General features: G+C 42.2%; 1 protein-coding gene across 1 annotated transcript in view; it reads left to right on the top strand.

The window, feature by feature from the left end:
* The window catches only part of SORCS3 (sortilin related VPS10 domain containing receptor 3), a 306,703-nt gene that overhangs the window by 164,096 nt on the left and 123,113 nt on the right, over nucleotides 1–19,494 (top strand). Inside the window, exon 4 of the mRNA XM_054382068.1 lies at nucleotides 502–660. Coding sequence (XP_054238043.1) covers nucleotides 502–660 — 159 coding nt within the window. The remainder of the gene's footprint in view (nucleotides 1–501; nucleotides 661–19,494) is intronic.

Here is a 19,494-nt window from a genome sequence, read left to right as displayed (position 1 = left end):
GACCCAGGTAGGCATTCTGTGTTTTCAGTGAGGTGATGCTGTCATTCATAGCTCTGCAAGCTGCCATATAATGAGCCTTAAATCTCAGGAGTGCTTTATTGTGTACTTTTGAGAGAGTGTTCCACATGTTTGAAGAGAGGTGATAGACTGGAATGGGACCAGTGTGGCTGTCTGAAGTTGCTACACCCAGCCAAAATCAGCTTTGATATCAATACAGCATTTTTCATTCCTCTGGGCTTTTTGAATTTATTTGTATTGAAATATAATGAAGAAAAAGAATCATTGAATGAATCTATCAATTAATCACCAATTACAATGGCAGTGAAATGCTAAAAACCCCCACATAATTGGGAAATGCTATGAACTGTTTATACTGTTGAGCTATGTTCTGAATACATCTAACATGAATCAATATTGTATGACCTTACTTTTAGATGATGTTTAGTTTCACTTTTCCTGTTACGTTTCTATTTAGATCCTGCTTCTTATGTTTCTATTTAGATCATGCTTCTTAGTGATCCAGAGATTGAGAGCAGCATCCTTATCAGCTCTGATGAAGGGGCTACCTACCAGAAGTACCGTCTGAACTTCTATATCCAGAGCTTGCTCTTCCACCCTAAGCAGGAGGAGTGGATCTTGGCCTACAGTCTGGATCAAAAGGTGAGCAACTGATTTCATATTTCAGTGATTCTTGAGCCAGGTGTTGAAGGGGGTAGTGTCTAGAACCCTCCACTTACAAAGATGGTGAAGAAATTATGATGTGTTTTGCTGCTGACAGCTTACAGGTTTAAATATGCTCAGAACCTACCCAGTGACTCCAAAGCAAGCTTGCTAAGGGGAGCAGAGATATATACTGATCCTGATAGCTATGGAAACTTCAGTAGTGGTGGTGGTATGAAATATGAAAAGATTCTGAAATGTGATGTGGCTTATGGAGCTGTTCTAAAAACTTTACTGATTTTTAGGCCTTGGTGATTACTGAGTGATCTTCGAGGATCAAGTACTCAGACCTAGTTAGTCCTGGCTGTTGTGTGTGAAGGGGTGCTTTTTCCTGCTTGCAAACTGAACTGGGTTATCAGTGAGTGGCACCAGAAGCCTGGCTCCTCTGCACCACTTTTTAAGTCACTTTGCAGTGCCTTCTGTTAGTGAGACAACTCCTAAGTCTGTTACTGCTCTTACGTAGCAGTTGTCTGGCTTGAAAGATGCTGAGCAACACAGGTATAATGTTGCTTGTAAAGTGCTGTGTTTAGTGTGCACCTCAGTTAGGGACCAACAGTCCTCGCTGCAGCCAAGGCTGAGACTCACCAGATGAACAAGTTACAAATTCTAGAAAGCTTAAAACTTGCCAAGCTTTTATCATTCCACTCTTCTGTTTCTGTCATCCATACACTCTGTAAAGTAAAAGCGTACCAGATAGACACTTTTAATGTTTTTGCATTTAACCTGTCAAGTGTGTGTGACTGTGTTCTGGGTGTGATTTTTAATTCCTACCTTTTTTGTGTAGTTTTCTGAACTACTCAATCTCACATGCCAGATTAAGGAAAAGACACCCAAAATAACATGCCACTTGTATTTGCCAAAGCTTCCTCTGTGAGGCTAGTACAAGTCTTTACCCAAGTAGTTATTGAGAATGTAATCAAATAATCTACTGCTGTACTTCCCCATGCAACCTTTCCATCTACTTGTTAACAACGCTGTGGCAGGCACCAGGTGGTTTGCTGCTATGCTACTGAAGATGCTTCAATGACATTTGCAAGCATAAAGCTATTGTAAATACACTCCTTTCATAGCATCAAATCCTTACTGTGTGAAGGAGTAAGTCAAATGTCAAATAGTTTTGTACACTCAGATGTTCAGTGTAACAGGGATTTTTAAGTAGGCCAGAAAGAGCGATCTATTTATTTGATGTCGTAGAGTGGTTCAGTGCCACCTTTAAACTGGATGTAAAGATTTTAAATGGTGCTGGTGTTTGTAAAATGACAGCCCTGGGAAAAAAAAAATCAGGTATCTAGTCAGGTGCTCATGGATATGAGAAGCCAGATATAACATGTTGAATATGTGTTTGCAAAGATGTCCAGTCATAGTGAGCACAGAGCATCTGCTCCTGGATACTTCTGCTTCCAGTGCTTTGTTTTCTTTTTATGACTTTTTCATGACATTAGCCAGCAGAAGGAGAAATCAAAATACAAAGTATGTACACACACTTGACACTGAGATTGTAATCATGCTTTCTGTGTCCAGTACTGCAGTAGTGGCTCAGGAGCATATTTCTTCTGCTTCTTCAAACTGCCCACTTCAGTTTTTCTCTTCTGCTCAAAACAGGGCCAAGGAAAATAAACTGTGAGTTAGTGTGCTGGTTTGAGGCCAGACAGATCCTCTCTTGCCCCGAAAAGGGACAAAAGAATGACACTCACACAAGCGGATTGGAGAGTGATGGAAAGTTTAAATGGAAAAGCAATTGGTGAAGCTACAGAGAACTACAAACTACAAAGCATAGTGGAAAAGAACATCCTAAAGCATACAGAACCCCTCACAGAATTCCCAAAAGCTTCCCAATCCTCCCTTCCTCCCACCTGAGGGTCTACCCAAACCCCCCGGGCTCTTTCTTCCCCCTCCCGCTGCTAGGCAAGTCTCAGGCTGGCCAGGTCTGAGACTGCCCCCCCTCCATTCTCCTCCTGGCATTAGGCCTAGTCAGGCCTAAGAGGCCTTGAGGATACTCCCCCGGCATTACCCGATAAGAGAGGACATTTCCCATGGGAGCAGAGAGGGAAAAAAGAGGAAGAGAATGACTCTGCAGATGGCTTTATAGGGCACAGGATTTATAGGTAGAAATACGCCATTTCCTGTGTCCACCCCTATTGGGTGGGCACCTGGGACACCAGAGGTGTATCTCATGCAGCAGTGGCAGGGGGCACCCAGCCCAAACTGCCACAGTTAGAAACACCCTGAGGCTGCCTGCATTTTATCGCCAGAACTGAACAAATTTGTCCATGGTGTAAGAGCAAAGATGAGGTGCTCAGCAGCTTGTTGGTCAAACAGAAATAGAGCAGTGAAGTTCAGGCTTTGCCTTTATGTTAGAAAAGAAAGTGTCTTCTAGTCTAAAAATCCTAAATCCTTAGGTTGCTTCATCAGATCTTGAGCATCTTCCTAGGACTGCTGTGGTTGCTCTCTGTTTTTCTCTAAAAGACAGATCTGGATCTCACACCTTCACACACTGCTATGCTATGCCCTCTTTCCTGGCTGTGATCATGGGATCATGCCAGTGCTGCTGACCAGAAGAGAGATATCAAGATCTCCTAAAACACATGGCTAGAGAGGCAGCAGTACTACTCTGCAGTTGTGAAAAGGCTATCCAAAGAGGTGCCATGCTCTCTCAGGGGCTAATTATCCAACTGCTGGTATTCCTCTGCCCTTTGTTTTTGTGTCCATTGTCCTGTGAGGCAGCATGAAGTCATCTGGCACAAAATAGGTGGTTCTGGATCAAATAGTGCTTGCTTTGCACTTCATGTATCCAGGTTTTTGAGATAGAACTGCTCTGAAGCACTTTTCATTTAAATGGCTGAAATTTCAACAAAATAGAAAGTTTATCACTAGTCTGGAACCTTCAGCTAATCATCTACAGATACTGTGACAAGGTAGCTTAGTGGATGTTCTGCAGTGAGAGACCATAATCTTCTACCTCTCTAAGCTTTAAAAATGTTTCACCTTTAAAGGCTTTGTAATGACTACTTTAGAGGCAGATTTAAAAATACAATTAACTCTGAAAACAAATCAAATACTTACAATTTGACTCCCAGCAGTAGGCACTATTAAGGGAAAATCTAATCCATCCTCTCACAACTGTGAATGTGTAAACAAGTTGCAAATTTAATTTAACTTCTTAAAAAATAATCAAAAAGCTTTCAGATTAATATTTATTTTATTAGTTTTATTTCAATTTAAAATAATAATATGGTGTTGTAAGCAAGCTGTGGTCAACTAGGAAATTATCGAGCACGATGAATCAGAAAATCCTCTTTGCCTATGATGTTGTTCAACACAGTAAAATGAAATATTAACAGCCAGTGCCCTATAAATAATTCATTTGGTCACTGCCTAGATCAAAAGTTTTAAAATTAATTTGTGCATAATGATAGAAAAGAACATGAAAGTTTTGGTGTGAAATAAAAACAGATCTTCCTGGTAGAAAGTTTTCCTCTCAGGTCGTCTGATCTACGCTTCCATGGCTATGATTCAAGCCTTGGTCATTGTTTTATCCTAAGCATCCCTTCTTTTTGGCTAACTTCTATGCAATTGGCAACAATATTAGGCTACTTATCTGTCTGATTAAAAAAACCTCGAGCAATCAACTGAAAAAAACCCAGCACATTTTGATTTGTGTCCTCTAACAGAACTACAGTCTCTTCCAAACTGGTATTTTAGAAGGCATAGTCACTATTCTCAGACAGTAGTGAATAAATGGAATAATAGAAGTCTGTGACACCCTTGTAGAACCACAGTCTTGACATGTCCCTGAAATTTGGCAGTGGCTAAGTGGTAACTGTTCTCAGAATATGGTGTCCCAAATAGTTTTTCACCCAGCTACTAGCAACTTTCTACCATCTTCTAACTTGCTTAGGAGAATGCTGGTTTTCTCCTCACTGTTCCTCCTCTAGCCTTGTTGTTGAATAACCTCACTTCTCTAGTTTGTCCTTTATGTGAATCTATTTTTATACCTACCAGTGGTCTTTTGATACCAGTCTCATGTGATTCTAGTTTAAAGCCCAAGACTCACAACAATCGTGTGACCAAAAATGACCTTTTCCTTCTTTAAGAGGAGCCCGTTTCTTCTCAGCAGAGCTTATCCTTGAAGTATGCCTTCGTAGCTGAGAAAACCAAAGGCTTTCTGACACTCTTTTTCCACCACTTGAAATAATTCAGCATCAGTTTCATCCCCAAATATTTTATTATCACTCCCACATGGGTATTGTCCCTCTTTTTCCTGCTTAGGGTTATTCCCAGGAGCAAGTGAGAAGACTCAGTGAGAGGGATGGATCTCAGCAGGCTTTCTGAAAGACATTTTGCTGTGTTGCTGCTAGTTACTTCTTTCATTTAAAAACAAATCACAGCCACCACCATTTGCTTTCTCTCTGGAGTATCCAAAGAGTTATTGAGGATACTTCTTCAGTATGAGCCAAGCCAGCATATCGTTCCTGTTCTTAATTTTTTGTAGCCAGTTATGACCCTCCTCTGCCTTGCTAACTCTCATGTGTTATCAAATAAATGCAGTATGGCTGAGCCAAGAAATCTGTTTGTGTGGGCATGTATGTGTAATAAGTTCATAGACCCTGGTGCTTTCTCACAACATGTAAAGCACAGACAGGAGGAATTTTTGCAGGGCTTTAAGATAGCATGGTTGGGTGTATTACTCTCCCATGAGCAGCCATGTGGCATTGGGCAATTATCAGGCCCTGGGAAGTTAATTGCATCTTGTGAGCCGAAAATCTTGGCCCTCTTCCCAGTAGCTTTATGTGTGTCTACTTTATTGATAAAATAGTGCAATCTGATGTGTGCACATGTTGGTTCTGTTAATGGACCCCTGTGGCCTTTGACAGATGGTGGACACTATGTAAATGTTATAGCCAATTTTGCTGCAAGTCAGGCTGGGTCTCACTGGTAGTGTCTGTATTGGCACTCGGATGTATGAGCCAACACAAAGGGAAAACAGGGCTTCATCCTCCACTTTTCACAGGTTTTTGCAAGAAATATATAGGAAGCCATTTTAAATGACTCTTGTATCAAAGTGTGATGGGAAGAGAAATCTATGAAAAAGGTGTGATAGTCTCTGTTGGAAAGTGCTAGAAACTGCTTCATGAAGCACTGTGAAAACTCAGTCTACCAGCATATATGTGATGTATAGTTTTATTGTGTCTGGGGATGAAGAAGACCTTGAACTGATCTTGCATTTCTGATACTAACATTTCAAGTGCCCCGTGATTTATCTCATTTATCCAAGGAACCACCTAGTTCTTACTGAGCTCAACTTTCCACACTTCTGTGGAGAATAGATCAGTCTGGACATAGAAATGGAGCAGAACTTCCAGTGCCCTGGAATTTCTCTGGGAATGACATGGGAGCTTATTTCACAGCAACATGCAAAACCGTCTTGTGTTAATGTTTATTTAAAAGGTAACTTTTAAAACGAAGAGAAAATATTAGGGAAATAGAAAGATGTTTAAAATATTTCCAGTCACCTTTGTTAACAGAAAAAAAAATGCAAAAAAGATAGAATTCCACCTGTTCTTTACAGGCCAAGCTGTGATTTGAAACCCACTGGGAATAGGTGAGAGGCTGAATAATTCGTTAGCAGACCAATTTAAATTCTCCAGCTACACTACTATGAATCTGAGAACATTGGATAAACAAGAAGTTTGGCAGTCAGTGACTTCTCGCTCCACGGGCCTTAATCTTCATCAGGAAGCGAATAAAAGAAACTGAGTGTCTTAATACCTCTTCAAATGAGGTGATAAATGAAATGTGCAAGATAACATTCTCCTGTATCACCAAGTTGCACCTGGCAGACAGTATCAGTTCTGACTGGGGAGATTCCTTCAGTGTTGGAGATGTGTGCAAGTTCTTGAATGTGGTATGTATCAGAGCCCTGGCTATCTTGACTAGACACTGCTGAATTTATCAAAAATAATTACAGATAACACTGGGACTGTGTGGGAAAGGTTTTCTTTTTTAATAGCTTAGACACAGAGAGCCAGAGCCACAAAGACGTTGCCTTTGTCACCAGGTGATGTGATTTTCTAACAATGTCCAATCATGTCTTGCAAGCCTCCAGTAAGGGGAACTCCACTATGTCCCTGGATTTGGTTCCAGTGATTGATTGTTCTCCCTGTGCCCTCAGTGCCCTGAAGGACCCTTGGTCCCTATGTCCCAGAGGGTGCTAGTGCTGCAGGATTTCAGGCTTAGCTCCCCCTCCTCTACTCTGCTCATATTCACTAGTACAGAGACTAGGGAGTTGTACTCTCCTTCGTTCCTAGCAAGTGCCCCAGCCCCTGGTCTCAGATTTTCTTGTTCCTCTCCTGGCAGTGTAGGCATGTGGGGACTTCAGGGTTATGTTCAGGTGAGAATATTGCATTTTGAGTTGGAACCTGTAATGTTGGATAGTATGAATTTAAGAGAGCAGTGGCACACTGCAGATGTGCTGAAATGAATCCATGTGTGCTGCTGCATCTCCAAAAGTGAGATATAACTCCAGACCAGACCTGTAGGTTTTCTTTCCTTAGGAACTGAAGTATGGGGCTGATGAGTAGAGGTGAGCTGGTGGCTGCCTCACATCTCATTTTGATGTGTGTGAGCAGGTACTCAGAGCGGTCATCTGGTCCTCAGCAGAGCTCCCTTTCCTGGAATTTAGATGTAACTAGGTGTCAGAACTGTGAGCAACTTCTCCTTTTGTCAGTAACAGCTCGAGACTGTACCACTTGGGTAAAACTCAACTTTTCTTAGTAAGATGTGAACATTATATATTAACAAGGAAAACAGGCTCTTTCTGCTCCCTCATGGATCCTCATGGTAGAATCACTATTTCATTGCATGATGTGAGAGAACATACTGGGGCTAATATCTCACCATGGCTCATTGAAATCTGAAGAGCGAGATGACTGTGGTTCCAGTCCTATGGATTCAGTACTCAGCTTTCAAATTCATCTTGCACTGGTCGCTTGGCATTTGAGCAGCCTGCAGAGTGAAGCTAGAGGTACACCTACTGCATACTTTTCACCCAAAGGGGAAAGAATTGAGGAAGCTGCCATAAAAATGACCCCTACAGGCCTGTTGTACTGAGCAGCAAAATAAAATGAGTATGTCACCCAGTCACAAAGGACAGTGTTTCATATTTAATGCAAGCCATATTACAGTAACTGCTCTTAGAAATCTCTGCTATACTGACTGATACACTGTGTTACACATTCATACTGAGAAGCAATCCCTGCCCCACAGAGCTTGCAATTAGATGTGAAGCTGACAGACAAAACGTTGTCCCAGGAGTATCCATAGTGTATTCAGGCACAGGTCGTTAAAGCATTTCATTGACTAACTACCACTGAGGACTGTAACAAAATAAGAAACTGAGTCCTAATAGAGTCCTGTTCCCATGACTTAACCACAAATAAGCCTTTCATCTCTTTGCTTTTTGAATACTCTTCTGAGAACATCAGGTTCTACAAACGTATCATGTGTCCTTTGCTGGACAAGCCACCTGCCAGCAGCTCTCCCGGGCAGAGAGGGCTCCATCAAACAAATAAACTGAAATGTTAGTAACATTAAAACAAACAAACAAACAAATGACCACAAAACAACAACAACCCCCCAAAAAACCCAAAAGCAAAACCAAAAAACAAACCACCACCCAACCCCAAAACATCAAACCCTTGAGATTTGGGGTGTTTAAAGGCAATTACAGAAGTCTCTTCTTCAATATGATAATGAACTGAAGAATTGAAATCATTTAACTTCATTTACAAATCATGAATATGTATCAGTGCTTTTAAATGAAAGGACAACTAAAACAGATATAGTGTTTGTTCAATTCATTAAAAGGAAGACAATTTATCAGGAGGGTTTTTTTGCCCTCTTAAACTAAAACTATATGCAAATGTAGGGAAATCAAGACCTTGCACTAGTTCTGCTGCATGATGAATATTTTTATAATCCTAATTAGAACCAGTCATTTAGTTCAGCAATTTCCCCCAATCTAGCCAATTTGAAATTAAAATAGATGCCTTGATTACAAAACTCATTAGCAAAGAAGCACCCTTTTCTCTAACCAGTTCATTTAGAATGCACAAACTGAATGAAGTGAGGAGCACTTGTGTTGTCAATTGCCTAAGTGAAGTGAGCCTTAATTGTTAGCATTGTGAAGTATTTGTATTGCTGCATGTTTCATTGCAGTATAATATATCATTCATTAAATGTAACAAAAGCAGCTTTTAAGTGATTTAATTAAGTGGTGTTGGTGCACCAGGTAATTTTTATAAAGTCATATGTCACAATTGTTTGCATTTGAAGTATTGATGGGCATTACTGTCTGAAAGAAGACATATGGTTCTGCATTTATCATCCTGATTATGGGAGGCTTGACAGTTTTACCAGGAGATGAGAAATTAAATTACACACCCTGGTTCTACTTCAGAAGTGCCCAATGAATTTTGTCCTAGAAAAACGGTGAACTTTGGGCTAGTGATGATTTGTGGTGGCAAAAAGAAAGTAACTGCTCGTGAAAGTTGATTTAGCTAGAACAGACTTTTCTATTGTGTTTTATTTATGTTATAGATACTTCATGAACAGGTTTTATTTTGAAAAGGAAAATATAAAGATAAATGGAGTGAGAAGTATTCAATGCTTAAATGTGCTCTTCTGCTGAAGTTTATTGTGTAACAGAGCAAGGATCCCATGGCTTATTCCTGGGCCATGCTAAATCTTGGCTGTGTATTGATTTTATCTGAAGCCTAAGTGAGGTGAGGAGTGGTTATAAATACAGCAGATGAGAATAAACATAAGGAATGAAGAAGGCTGAAGAATAAGAACACTGGAGGCCATGATTTATTTTGCCTGACTGTAGAGATCTAAACTCTATCAACATGCACCTGTATTAGGTACTGAGGCTTGCACATACTTGGTGGTGATCTAGAGAATGGTGTTGATAGATTTCTGGTAGCAAATGTAGGTGACTCTTTCAGGATGAGGTAAATTGCACCTTAGGCTCATTTATATTGACTAGGCTTCCACTGACTGTCAAGGAGGTGATTTCCTTTGCTAGATGTAAGTATTTGCTACATTACTGGAGATCAGGGGACTTGAAACCAACCCTCCTGTTTGGATGTGTGCAAAAGGGATTACATGGGATACAATTCCAATATGATGAAAGCAACAAAAAGCATTAAGTTTCTTGGTTCCTGCTATTGTGCCTACAATTTATAGTGACCCTCACCCCAGAGGAGAGAGCAAACACGATGTGCAAGCAAAGATGAAATTCTCTATGTTTCGTTTTTCTTTTACCAGGATTGTGTAGATAAGAGTTACCTACCAGTCTGCTCAGTGAAATTAGATGAATCCAGAAGGGTTTCTTTGACCTTTCCTTCCCCTTCCATTCCCCCTGCTTTCCCTCTCCCCCCCTTTTCCCTCCCCCCCCCCTTTTCCCTCTCCCCCCCCTTTTCCCTCTCCCCCCCTTTTCCCTCTTCCCCCCCTGTCCCTCTTTCTCCTCTCTCCCTTTCTCTCTCTTTTTTTCCCCTATTGCTTTGCAGAGCTCTGTCTCAGTTGGCCTGATGGTGGCTTTAAGTTTCCTCTAAAATCTGTTAAGCAGAATAATCACAGAATCAACCAGGTTGGAAGAGACCATCAAGTCCAACTGATCACCCAGCCCTATCTAACCAACTAGACCATGGCACTAAGTGCCTCATCCAGGCTTTTCTTAAACACCTCCAGGGACGTCAACCCAACCACCTCCCTGCGTAGCCCATTCCAATGGCCAATCACTCTTCCTGTGAAGAACTTCTTTCTAAGATCAAGTCTAAACTTCCCCCTGCACAACTTGAGACTGTGTCCTCTTGTTCTTTTGCTGGTTGTCTGGGAGAAGAGACCCACCCCCACCTGGCTTCCACAATTAAAGAAACAGCACAATTCACCTGTTGACTCCACTCAGATGTCTCCTGATGCTGACCATAGAAAGCTTCAGTCTGGTTCCTTTCCCTTCACTGAAATGAGTCAATGTGGAACTTGAGTTTAGAAATGTGACTATTCCAGGCCAGAGAACAACAGGATTGATTTTACCCAAAACATCACGTCTGAAGTGACTGAGAGGAGCCTGTGGCAACTAACATAAACTTGTGTGAATTGTCATGAAATTTTCATTTTGAGTACCACTACATATAAAATGCAGAACTTAATAGGATAAAAAGGCAATCCTGACCTCAGAGAATCCAGATGGTTCAGCATGGGCCTAATTTTACAGTTATGCATAATTGTTCCTATAGATGAAGACAGAGAAGTATCTTAGCCTTTGCATACTAGCACATGAAGTGGTTATACAAACAGGCTTTCACTATTGCAAAGTACCTGCAAAGACATACATTTAACTTATGGGGTTTTAGTGTTGGGAATTTAGATAGTTTCAGTTTTGCTGTTCTCTTGTCTTTCTCTGATGCTTCAAGATACTAAAGTTAGCTTGGGGGAAATGGGTCTATCAGCACCTGAAATTCTGAGCATGTAGAATTGAATGTAGAAGGAAACTATTTAACTCCCTCAGACCAAAAGTGCTTTCTGGAAGATGGCAATTAAGAAGCTGTTATGTTTTGTTAACCAAAGAGAGTCATTCTTTATCCAGAAGGATTTGGGACTCAGCAGCTCCCATTACTGTCAGTTATTCAGGCAGAAGAGAACTGTTGGAAGTCTGCCCAACAAGGACTATTCTTTCTGTCTGTGTAATGGTGTCATTAATTAGTATTTGCACATTGCCTTGACAACATAAGACCTCACTGTAAGTATTGTACATTAGGATGGCAGTGGGCTACAAGAGGCAATACTTTCATCTTTGGTGTCCTCAAAGATGGATGATTGGGATTGGAGAGACCAGTGTCCTTGAGGCAGGCAGCTGGATGGATGAAAGTACAGTCATTCCCCTCCAAGCAAGCACCTGCCTATTTGTTATGTCACCAATGGGACAGGCTGTGAGGGTACTTCCTGAGGGGTGCATTTCTGTGTGCCAGACCAGGAGTTTGTGGTCAGGAGTGGCAATGGTAGGCTTAGGACTAGCTGACTCTCTCTTGTGTTCAGATCTACTCCTAAGGCAGAGGTGTTTCAGCTTCCTATTAGAAGCTGCTGAACCTTTGGCATATTTACATAACCTGAGAAAAACACTTGGGAAGAGGGCTGTGTGAACCATCCCAGGATGGGAACTGTTAGGAAGCCTGCAGTCCTGATCCTGACACAGAGCCTTGGTTCTAGTTGGCAGTCCCAAGGACTAAAGTCTTTGCCACTGTTCTACTTCTAGCTGCTCTTGCAGCTATGCTTTCCATTGCAATTGAGGATGTGCAGGGACCAGTCAGGTCATCAGATCCTACAGGTTAGCCCTAGACCCCACAGAGCATCTGTGACATGATTTCAGTGGGGGTCTGTTGCTACAATGGCAATATCCATTTAGTGCTTTCTGATGGGCATGTCATATCCATATAACAAGGCACTGTTATACCTTATCTCTACCAGTTTGTTAGCAAAATCTTGTATGCAGCTGAAAGATGTGTTATCTGAGAGCTAAAGAGAGAGAAACTCCACAACAGGAGCAGACAGGAGCCAGCGTTTCCTCTCCGCCACTCCTCAGTGAAGCCTAACTAGATTTTGTAAACCTCAGGGTGGCCTGGTGATTTTTGCTGATTCCTTTGTGCCATGACCAGGAAGAGCCATCTGGTTTACCTGTCAGTGTCAGTGTTACCATGCTTTTGTCCTGGTCATGTTATCTACCACTGTTATGCAAGGGGTATTTAAAGGGCTCAGAAATCACAGCTTTGTGATTGCCAATACGGAGGCAGTGAATGTGGCTGAAGGGAAACTGAAGCACAGGAAGGTAAACTGTACAAGATTCACCAGATAAGCAGTGATAGAACTGCAATGTTACACAGACTTGCTAAATCATGTCCTGTCCTTTCCTCTTGCCCTTTTGGCCCCATAGAAATGTTACAAGAGTTCCTTTTCTTGCAGCCTAGTCTCTCCCCCAGGCTTTAGGCTGTGACAGGACTTCCTGTGTGGTTGGGGAGCCCATGTGGGAATTTCACATCAGCAAGCACTGTAGTTGTACATGTGCCACAGGGCAGAGAGGGCTCTCCTTTTACAGTGCTGTGCTACAATAAAAAGCTCACACATTTGTTTTCAAATAATTTAGTGGTTACCATGTGAAACAAACCTCTATAATATGAGAAGCTGCTAAGTGACCCTAGTTGTGTCTCCAATTGACCTTTGCAAATAGGTTTCTCTGTCTGTCCTCTTTTTGAGTAGCTACAGACTGTCTCTGCCTCCAGTGCTTTATTTCAGCAGGGAAATGGACCATGTTCTCATCTAATAGCACACCTGAGCCAATTTACAAAAGATGTGTGCAGTCACATACATAGCAGCTGAAATTCAGTGTGAATCCAGGGAGATGCAAGTTTACATCACTGGAAGCTCTGGCCTGAAAACATGTATATATGTAGTTTACTCCTCCCACTGTACAGGGTGGGTGATTTTCCCCCACTAAAATCTGCCTGCTGAGGTGAGGGATGTAGATCCCCTGGGCTCATCTGCCTGTTTGCAAGATACTGCTTATGTTAAGGCAGCTTTTTGTTTTCATAGTTCAGCCTTGACATAGGAAAATTCATCTTTTCCCCCCTTTCCTCCTTTTTGTTCTTTCTCACATAAACTGCATGAAATCAATATTATTCAGGGGAGTAAACATTCCAGAGGAACAGCTCTAAGTCCTCTGTCTTCACAGTAGAGATGAAAGATTCAAATGGCCAAATGCTCAATGGTAAGCCAATGTGTGTTTCAGCTTTCCATGCTCATTGCTTCAGTGTCAAAAAAGGAGGCCAGGCCTGGATTTCTGGTCTAGTCTATGTCAAAACTCAACCAATCAGCAAACTCAAGCTTATAGAAGTCATGAATTGGTCCCTTGAAATTCGTGAGTTTGGCAGAGAGAAAAAAAAAAAAAGTGAAGGTGTTTAACTAATTTCAGTGGTTCTCTCTTCTATTCCTCTTGATGTTTCTGTGATTGAGGGAAGTATGGAAATCATGGTTTTTTAAATGCTTTCTCATAATTAATAAAACTAGAAGCTTTATCTTAAAAAAAAAAAGGCAAAAAAAGGCAAAAAGGCCAATAATTTCATAATGACTTGTTCTGCTGAGGGCCATTTATGCTTCTAGGAGATATCTTTATTCATCATTGCAAAATGCTTTATGTCTTCAGTCCTATTTTGGTGCATAGTTCAACATGATCTTCCATATAGGTTGTCTGAGAGAAGACTGTTGTCCTGTTTGTATAGGCTGTGACAAGCTTGTGTATGTGTTTGGTGGGGTTTTTTGTGTTTGTTTAGTTATGGGGGTTTTTTGTCATTTGTTTTGTGGTGTGTTTTGTTTGGCTTGTTAGTTTGTTGGATTTTGTTTGGTTGGTTGCTTGGTTGATTTTTTTTTTTTTCAGTAGAAGCCCCACAAGAGTTTTGTGGGAGTTAGAAGAAGTTTTTTCCAGTGTAATGAAATTCTTTAGTTCCTGTTCAATAGATTTTTATAGAATGATGGGTTGCTATAAAATGAAAGTTAGGGCATGATGCAGTAAAATTTTGGCACATCCAAAGTGCTGTGGGCATGATAAAAGGAGGAGCTGAGGCACTGAAACGAAGGATGATATTTCTGAGAGAAGGACATTTGCTAAAACAAGCAAACAACAAAACTGAATGCTTTATAGAAAAATCCTTGGGATTCTGCAGTGCAAAAGGAGGAAAATGTGCTCCTTCCCACAGCCTTCTACCTTGTGCAGCTCATTTTGCTGGAGGCTCAGTGATCACAAACTGTCTGAATGTAGATTTGGTAGCATTTTATACTTGCAGCGTTTAAGTGATTACAGCACGTACCAATAACATGTTAGCAGAATATACTGTACCCAAGGGCACTTTCCTGCCACAGTGTAAGAGAACAAATAATGTAATCAAAAAGTTTTCCTGCCAGAGCAGGACTCTGGTTTTGTCCTCTGGCTAACATGGCACTTGCTTCAGGCCAGTTGATTTCCTCAGATCTCTCTGCAAGTCCACAATAGTTAGGCACACATACCCAACAGCACAAATGTGACAAAACTGAAAGCTCTGCTGCAAAATTGAGTCCAATGTTCCCTAGCCAGATGAGTTTTCTTTTTTTGTTTTTTTTTTTTTTTTTCCCTCCCTCTAGTGACAGCATGAAGGCTGCTTTATTTTTCTTCTGCAGCCTTCCCTTATGTTATGAATTTTGCTGTACCATCACTGTGAACACAGGTTAACTTCAGGAGTTAAAGTTACCTTTATATCAAGTCTGGTGATTTGTTGTTGACTGTGGTTGTTGCCTTAGATCAGATTTGCTTATTGTTGTTGGATTTTTGTGGGGACTGCTTTTTCTTTCACCCTGCTCTATAACTTGGATCGAAGGTACCTTGTCTTCTAATTAAATGGGATAAATAGATTAAAAATACACACTGCAGAATATATATAAATCTAGAGAGCTGCTGAGAGGTTAGATAAGAGCTTTTTTTTTTTTTCTTTTTCCTTTTTTTTTTTTTCATGATCTGCAATTGCAGATTCATTTATTCTGAAGGTACAGTTCTCCACTGTTTGTTTGCAGGAACTGGGTGATGGATGAATCAGAGCTGACAGTGTAAATGGTGTGTGCCCAGCAGCCCTAGGGGGATCCCTGAAACATGCGAGTTTATCATTTGGTGATTTTTCTGGCATTGATGCCTCAGTGCAGTGACAGTTTATGCTACAGCTGTCAAGCTAAATTGTTCCTGATGGTGGCTGGCATTTACAATGATGCTGTTCATTTGGGTTCCTCCTGTAAACATTCATATGCTGCCCTTCATGCTGGGGCATGGGTGGTATTGTCAGTCTCTCCCTCACCTTGGGATTGAGATGAGCTGAATCCCTGTCAAGTACAGGGAAGACCCATCTCTTACTTTCAATGAGACCATTTGCTGTTCAAAACAAAGGAAAGGATATGGGTCTGTCCAGATGTGAAACTCCTTCCTCCATGCGATCTCTGGCTTGGCTCTGTGTGTCTAGAGATAGGTGCCTGTGTAAGCAGGCTCTGCTTTTCCTTTCTGTAGTTGCCTGTTACCAATGCACGGATTGTTAAGGAATCTGGCCAATAAGAAGTGTGGCTAGGTAGAACTGGATTGGGTTATCCCACAGGACTTTGGGAACGTTGTAATGAGAGCAGTCAGTACTGGAGACCATCTTCAAGTTAGCAGAGCCCTTGGTGGAGACTGTGGAGAAGGAGTGTACAGGTGAAAGGAATTCTGAGTTTCTTTATGATATTACATGTTGAAGCTTGCAGAGGCAGGTTTGGTTTTGCACTTGAAGCATCCAGTGAATTAAGACACATGGGCCATTTCATCTTAAACTTTTGTTCTGTTGATTTATTATAGGACAGGATATGACACTGTGTGGTAAGGATTAATAGTAAATTCTAGAAGATGATAAAAGAGCTAAGGTATTTCAATAGGAGATAATATTTGCTGAAGCTACATCTTCAAGACTATCAGAAATGGAAGTTTTTTTACCTGCTGTTTATAATATTTTTATTCATACAATCTATTTCACAGCTGCAGTTGTCCTATAGGCAGCATCTATGCTTTCTTTTGGGGCACACATGACTCCCATTAACTACGGTGGATCTTTCTTGATGCTGGTTTGGTCCAGTACCTGGTGTTGGTCCCAGGAAACAAGTGCATAGGCAATATGTGGAGACCAGAATTGTCCTGACAAGATTTCCTCCCAGTGGAGTGACCATTTATCAACTATAGCTTCCCAGAAGCCTTTCAGGATGGCATTGAAGGCATGTCATAACCAAAAGAGTAGGAGGTAGCATATTGTGTTCTGTCAGCCTATGGAACCAGTGAAATACTGGTTGTGCCATCTTTCCTGATCTCCTAACAGGCAGAGCTGAGAATATGGCCCTTTGGCCCCTTTGCAGACTACACTGCCATGTCTGTTATAAAATGGAAATTATGAAAACCATGCTTTTCAATGTGAGTCTTGAACTATCTTAGGAATTGTATTAAGGAAGGGTCTTGTAAGGTTTATAAACATCTGCCTCTGCCTGCTCACCTATGCCAGCCTTTAAAGCTTCCTTGGTGTTATCCCATTTACATACAGCTAGACAGTTCTGTGCTTCCTTTTTACAGTCCCTGAAAATTTCTCTCTTTGGGTCACTCTTGATACTGCTACCTTGTCCTGATTTCCCTCCAAGTTGTAGGGCATCTGTGCCTGTGATGTGTTTCTTGGGGTATGCATCTTTCCCTCAGACTAAGTGAAACCAGTGCTATGGACAGCTAAGTGTTTGGCTTGTGATCCCAGTGAGCTGATGTGCTAATGCCACTGAGCAGAGCAAACCCCTCTGGCTCCATGGCCTTGTTATGGTGTGTGCATGCTGAGGGGCTGCAGTGGTCTCTGGCAGCAGAGAAAGGTGAGATCAGAGTGAGATTAATTTGAGCAGCCTCTGTTTTCAGTGCCCAGCCACAAGCTTCCTAAACCACCAAAAAGTGTCTTTTACATAGCTCAACCTTTGCTTGCTCTGGTTTTGGGTGCTTGCATGAAATGTGCTTGGCATAATGGACCAGTACAATGCTGTGGTTTTATCAGAGCTTCAAGTCACCTCTTAGAAATCTGGTAAGATCCCAGATGAGCTCCTCTCTTAGGAAGCTTGCAATTTAGTGGCCACTAAACATTTTGCAACAATCCCTTCTTTGCCTCATGAATCCCTGACAGAAGCCATAGCCTCAGGGAGCTGGGGCACAGTGTTCTCATAGGGTGAATGGGGAAGAAGAATATGAACAGTTTGTTCTGATTTTGTGAAGAAAAAGAATTGCACAACACCTCTGAGAAGTGGGGTGTGGGTCTTAAGGACCTGTGAAATTTGCTGCTCTTTAGCTGATGAGGTGAGAACTCTATGAGAAGGGTGGACACCAGACTCTGCCTGGGCTGACCATGAGTGGGAGCAGCTCTACTTCACCCCGACCCTCTTCCCCTCCCCCGCTGCCCTTGAGCAATAGCTATGAGACTCTGCAGGCTGAGGGCAATGTGGATGAGAGTATTGTAGAGGAACCAATCAAGGAGATGCCAAAGACGAAGCAGCCCCCCCAAACCTTAAGGACCAGTGCTACAAAGAAAAAGAGAAAGGCTATAGTTATTGGAGACTCTCTCTTGAGGGGAACAGAGGGACCCATATGTCATCCCGACCCATCCCATAGGGAGGTGTGCTGCCTACCTGGGGCCTGGGTGAGGGACATCACCCAGAGGTTACCTAAACTAATCCAGCCCTCTGACTATTACCCATTGCTGGTAATCCAGGCTGGAAGTGAAGAAATTGAAAAGAGCAGCACCAGGAAGATTAAAAAGGAATTTAAGGCCCTTGGGAAATCGATTGACGGGGCAGGAGCTCAAGTGGTGTTCTGCTCAGTTCCCTCAGCAGCAGTGGTGGACACTGAGAGGAACAGGAAAACCCACACCATCAACAGTTGGCTTAGGAGATGGTGCCAGCAGCGGAATTTTGGCTTCTTTGATCACGGGGCAACTCTTACTGCACCCGACCTGCTGGACCAAGTTGGGTTGAATTTATCTAGAAAGGGTAAGAGGGTGCTGGCACTGGGGTTGGCAGGACTCATTGGGAGGGCTTTAAACTAGGTCTGAAGGGGGTGGGTGTGGAAACCAGTCTCCCTGGAGAGGAGGGAGGACCACACAAACTGGTGAAATCAGCAGCCCAGCTGAAGTGCATGTACACCAATGCACGCAGTATGGGCAACAAACAAGAGGAACTGGAACTCTTGGTTCACCAGGAGAACTATGATGTAGTTGCCATCACAGAAACACGGTGGGACGACTCTCACAATTGGAGTACTGCACTGGGGGGTTATAAGCTCTTTAGGAGAGACAGGCAAGGGAGAAGAGGAGGAGGGGTGGCCCTGTATATTAGGGAATCCTTTGATGCCTCAGAACTTGAGGTTGCAGATGAAAGGGTTGAATGCTTGTGGGTTAAAATCAGAGGGAGGCCACACAAAACTGACATCCTGGTTGGAGTCTGTTATAGACCACCCAACCAGGATGAGGAGGCCGATGAGATATTCTATAAGCAGCTGGAAGCTGTCTCAAGATCATCAGACCTTGTCCTTGTGGGGGACTTTAACCTACCAGACATCTGCTGGGAACTTAATTCAGCAGAGAGGAGACAGTCCAGAAGGTTCCTAGAGAGGCAAAAGCACAGTTAGAAATTAAACTGGCTGCTTCCATGAAGGACAACAAAAAGCATTTTTATAAATATATTAATGCTAAAAAGAGGGGCAAGAGGAGACTCCACTCTTTATTGGACGTGGAGGGTAACATTGTAACTAAGGATGAGGAGAAGGCTGAGATTCTAAATTCCTTCTTTGCCTCCATTTTCAACAGTAAGGCAGGAGGACTTCAGGATAACTGGCCTCCTGAGCTGGTCGATGGGGTCAAGGAGCAGTGTTGTACTCCTGAAATCCATGTAGAATTAGTTCGAGACTTGTTGAGTCACTTGGATATTCACAAGTCCATGGGACCTGATGGGATTCATCCTAGGGTGCTGAAAGAGCTGGCAGATGAGCTGGCCAAGCCTCTCTCCATCATTTTCCACCAGTCCTGGCTCACTGGAGAGGTCCCAGAAGACTGGAAACTGGCCAATGTGACACCCATCCACAAGAAGGGACAAACAGAAGAACCTGGGAAC

Source organism: Indicator indicator, chromosome 7 (genome assembly GCF_027791375.1).
Source record: "Indicator indicator isolate 239-I01 chromosome 7, UM_Iind_1.1, whole genome shotgun sequence".
NCBI lineage: Eukaryota > Metazoa > Chordata > Aves > Piciformes > Indicatoridae > Indicator > Indicator indicator.
This window is presented reverse-complemented; position numbering and strand designations above follow the sequence as displayed.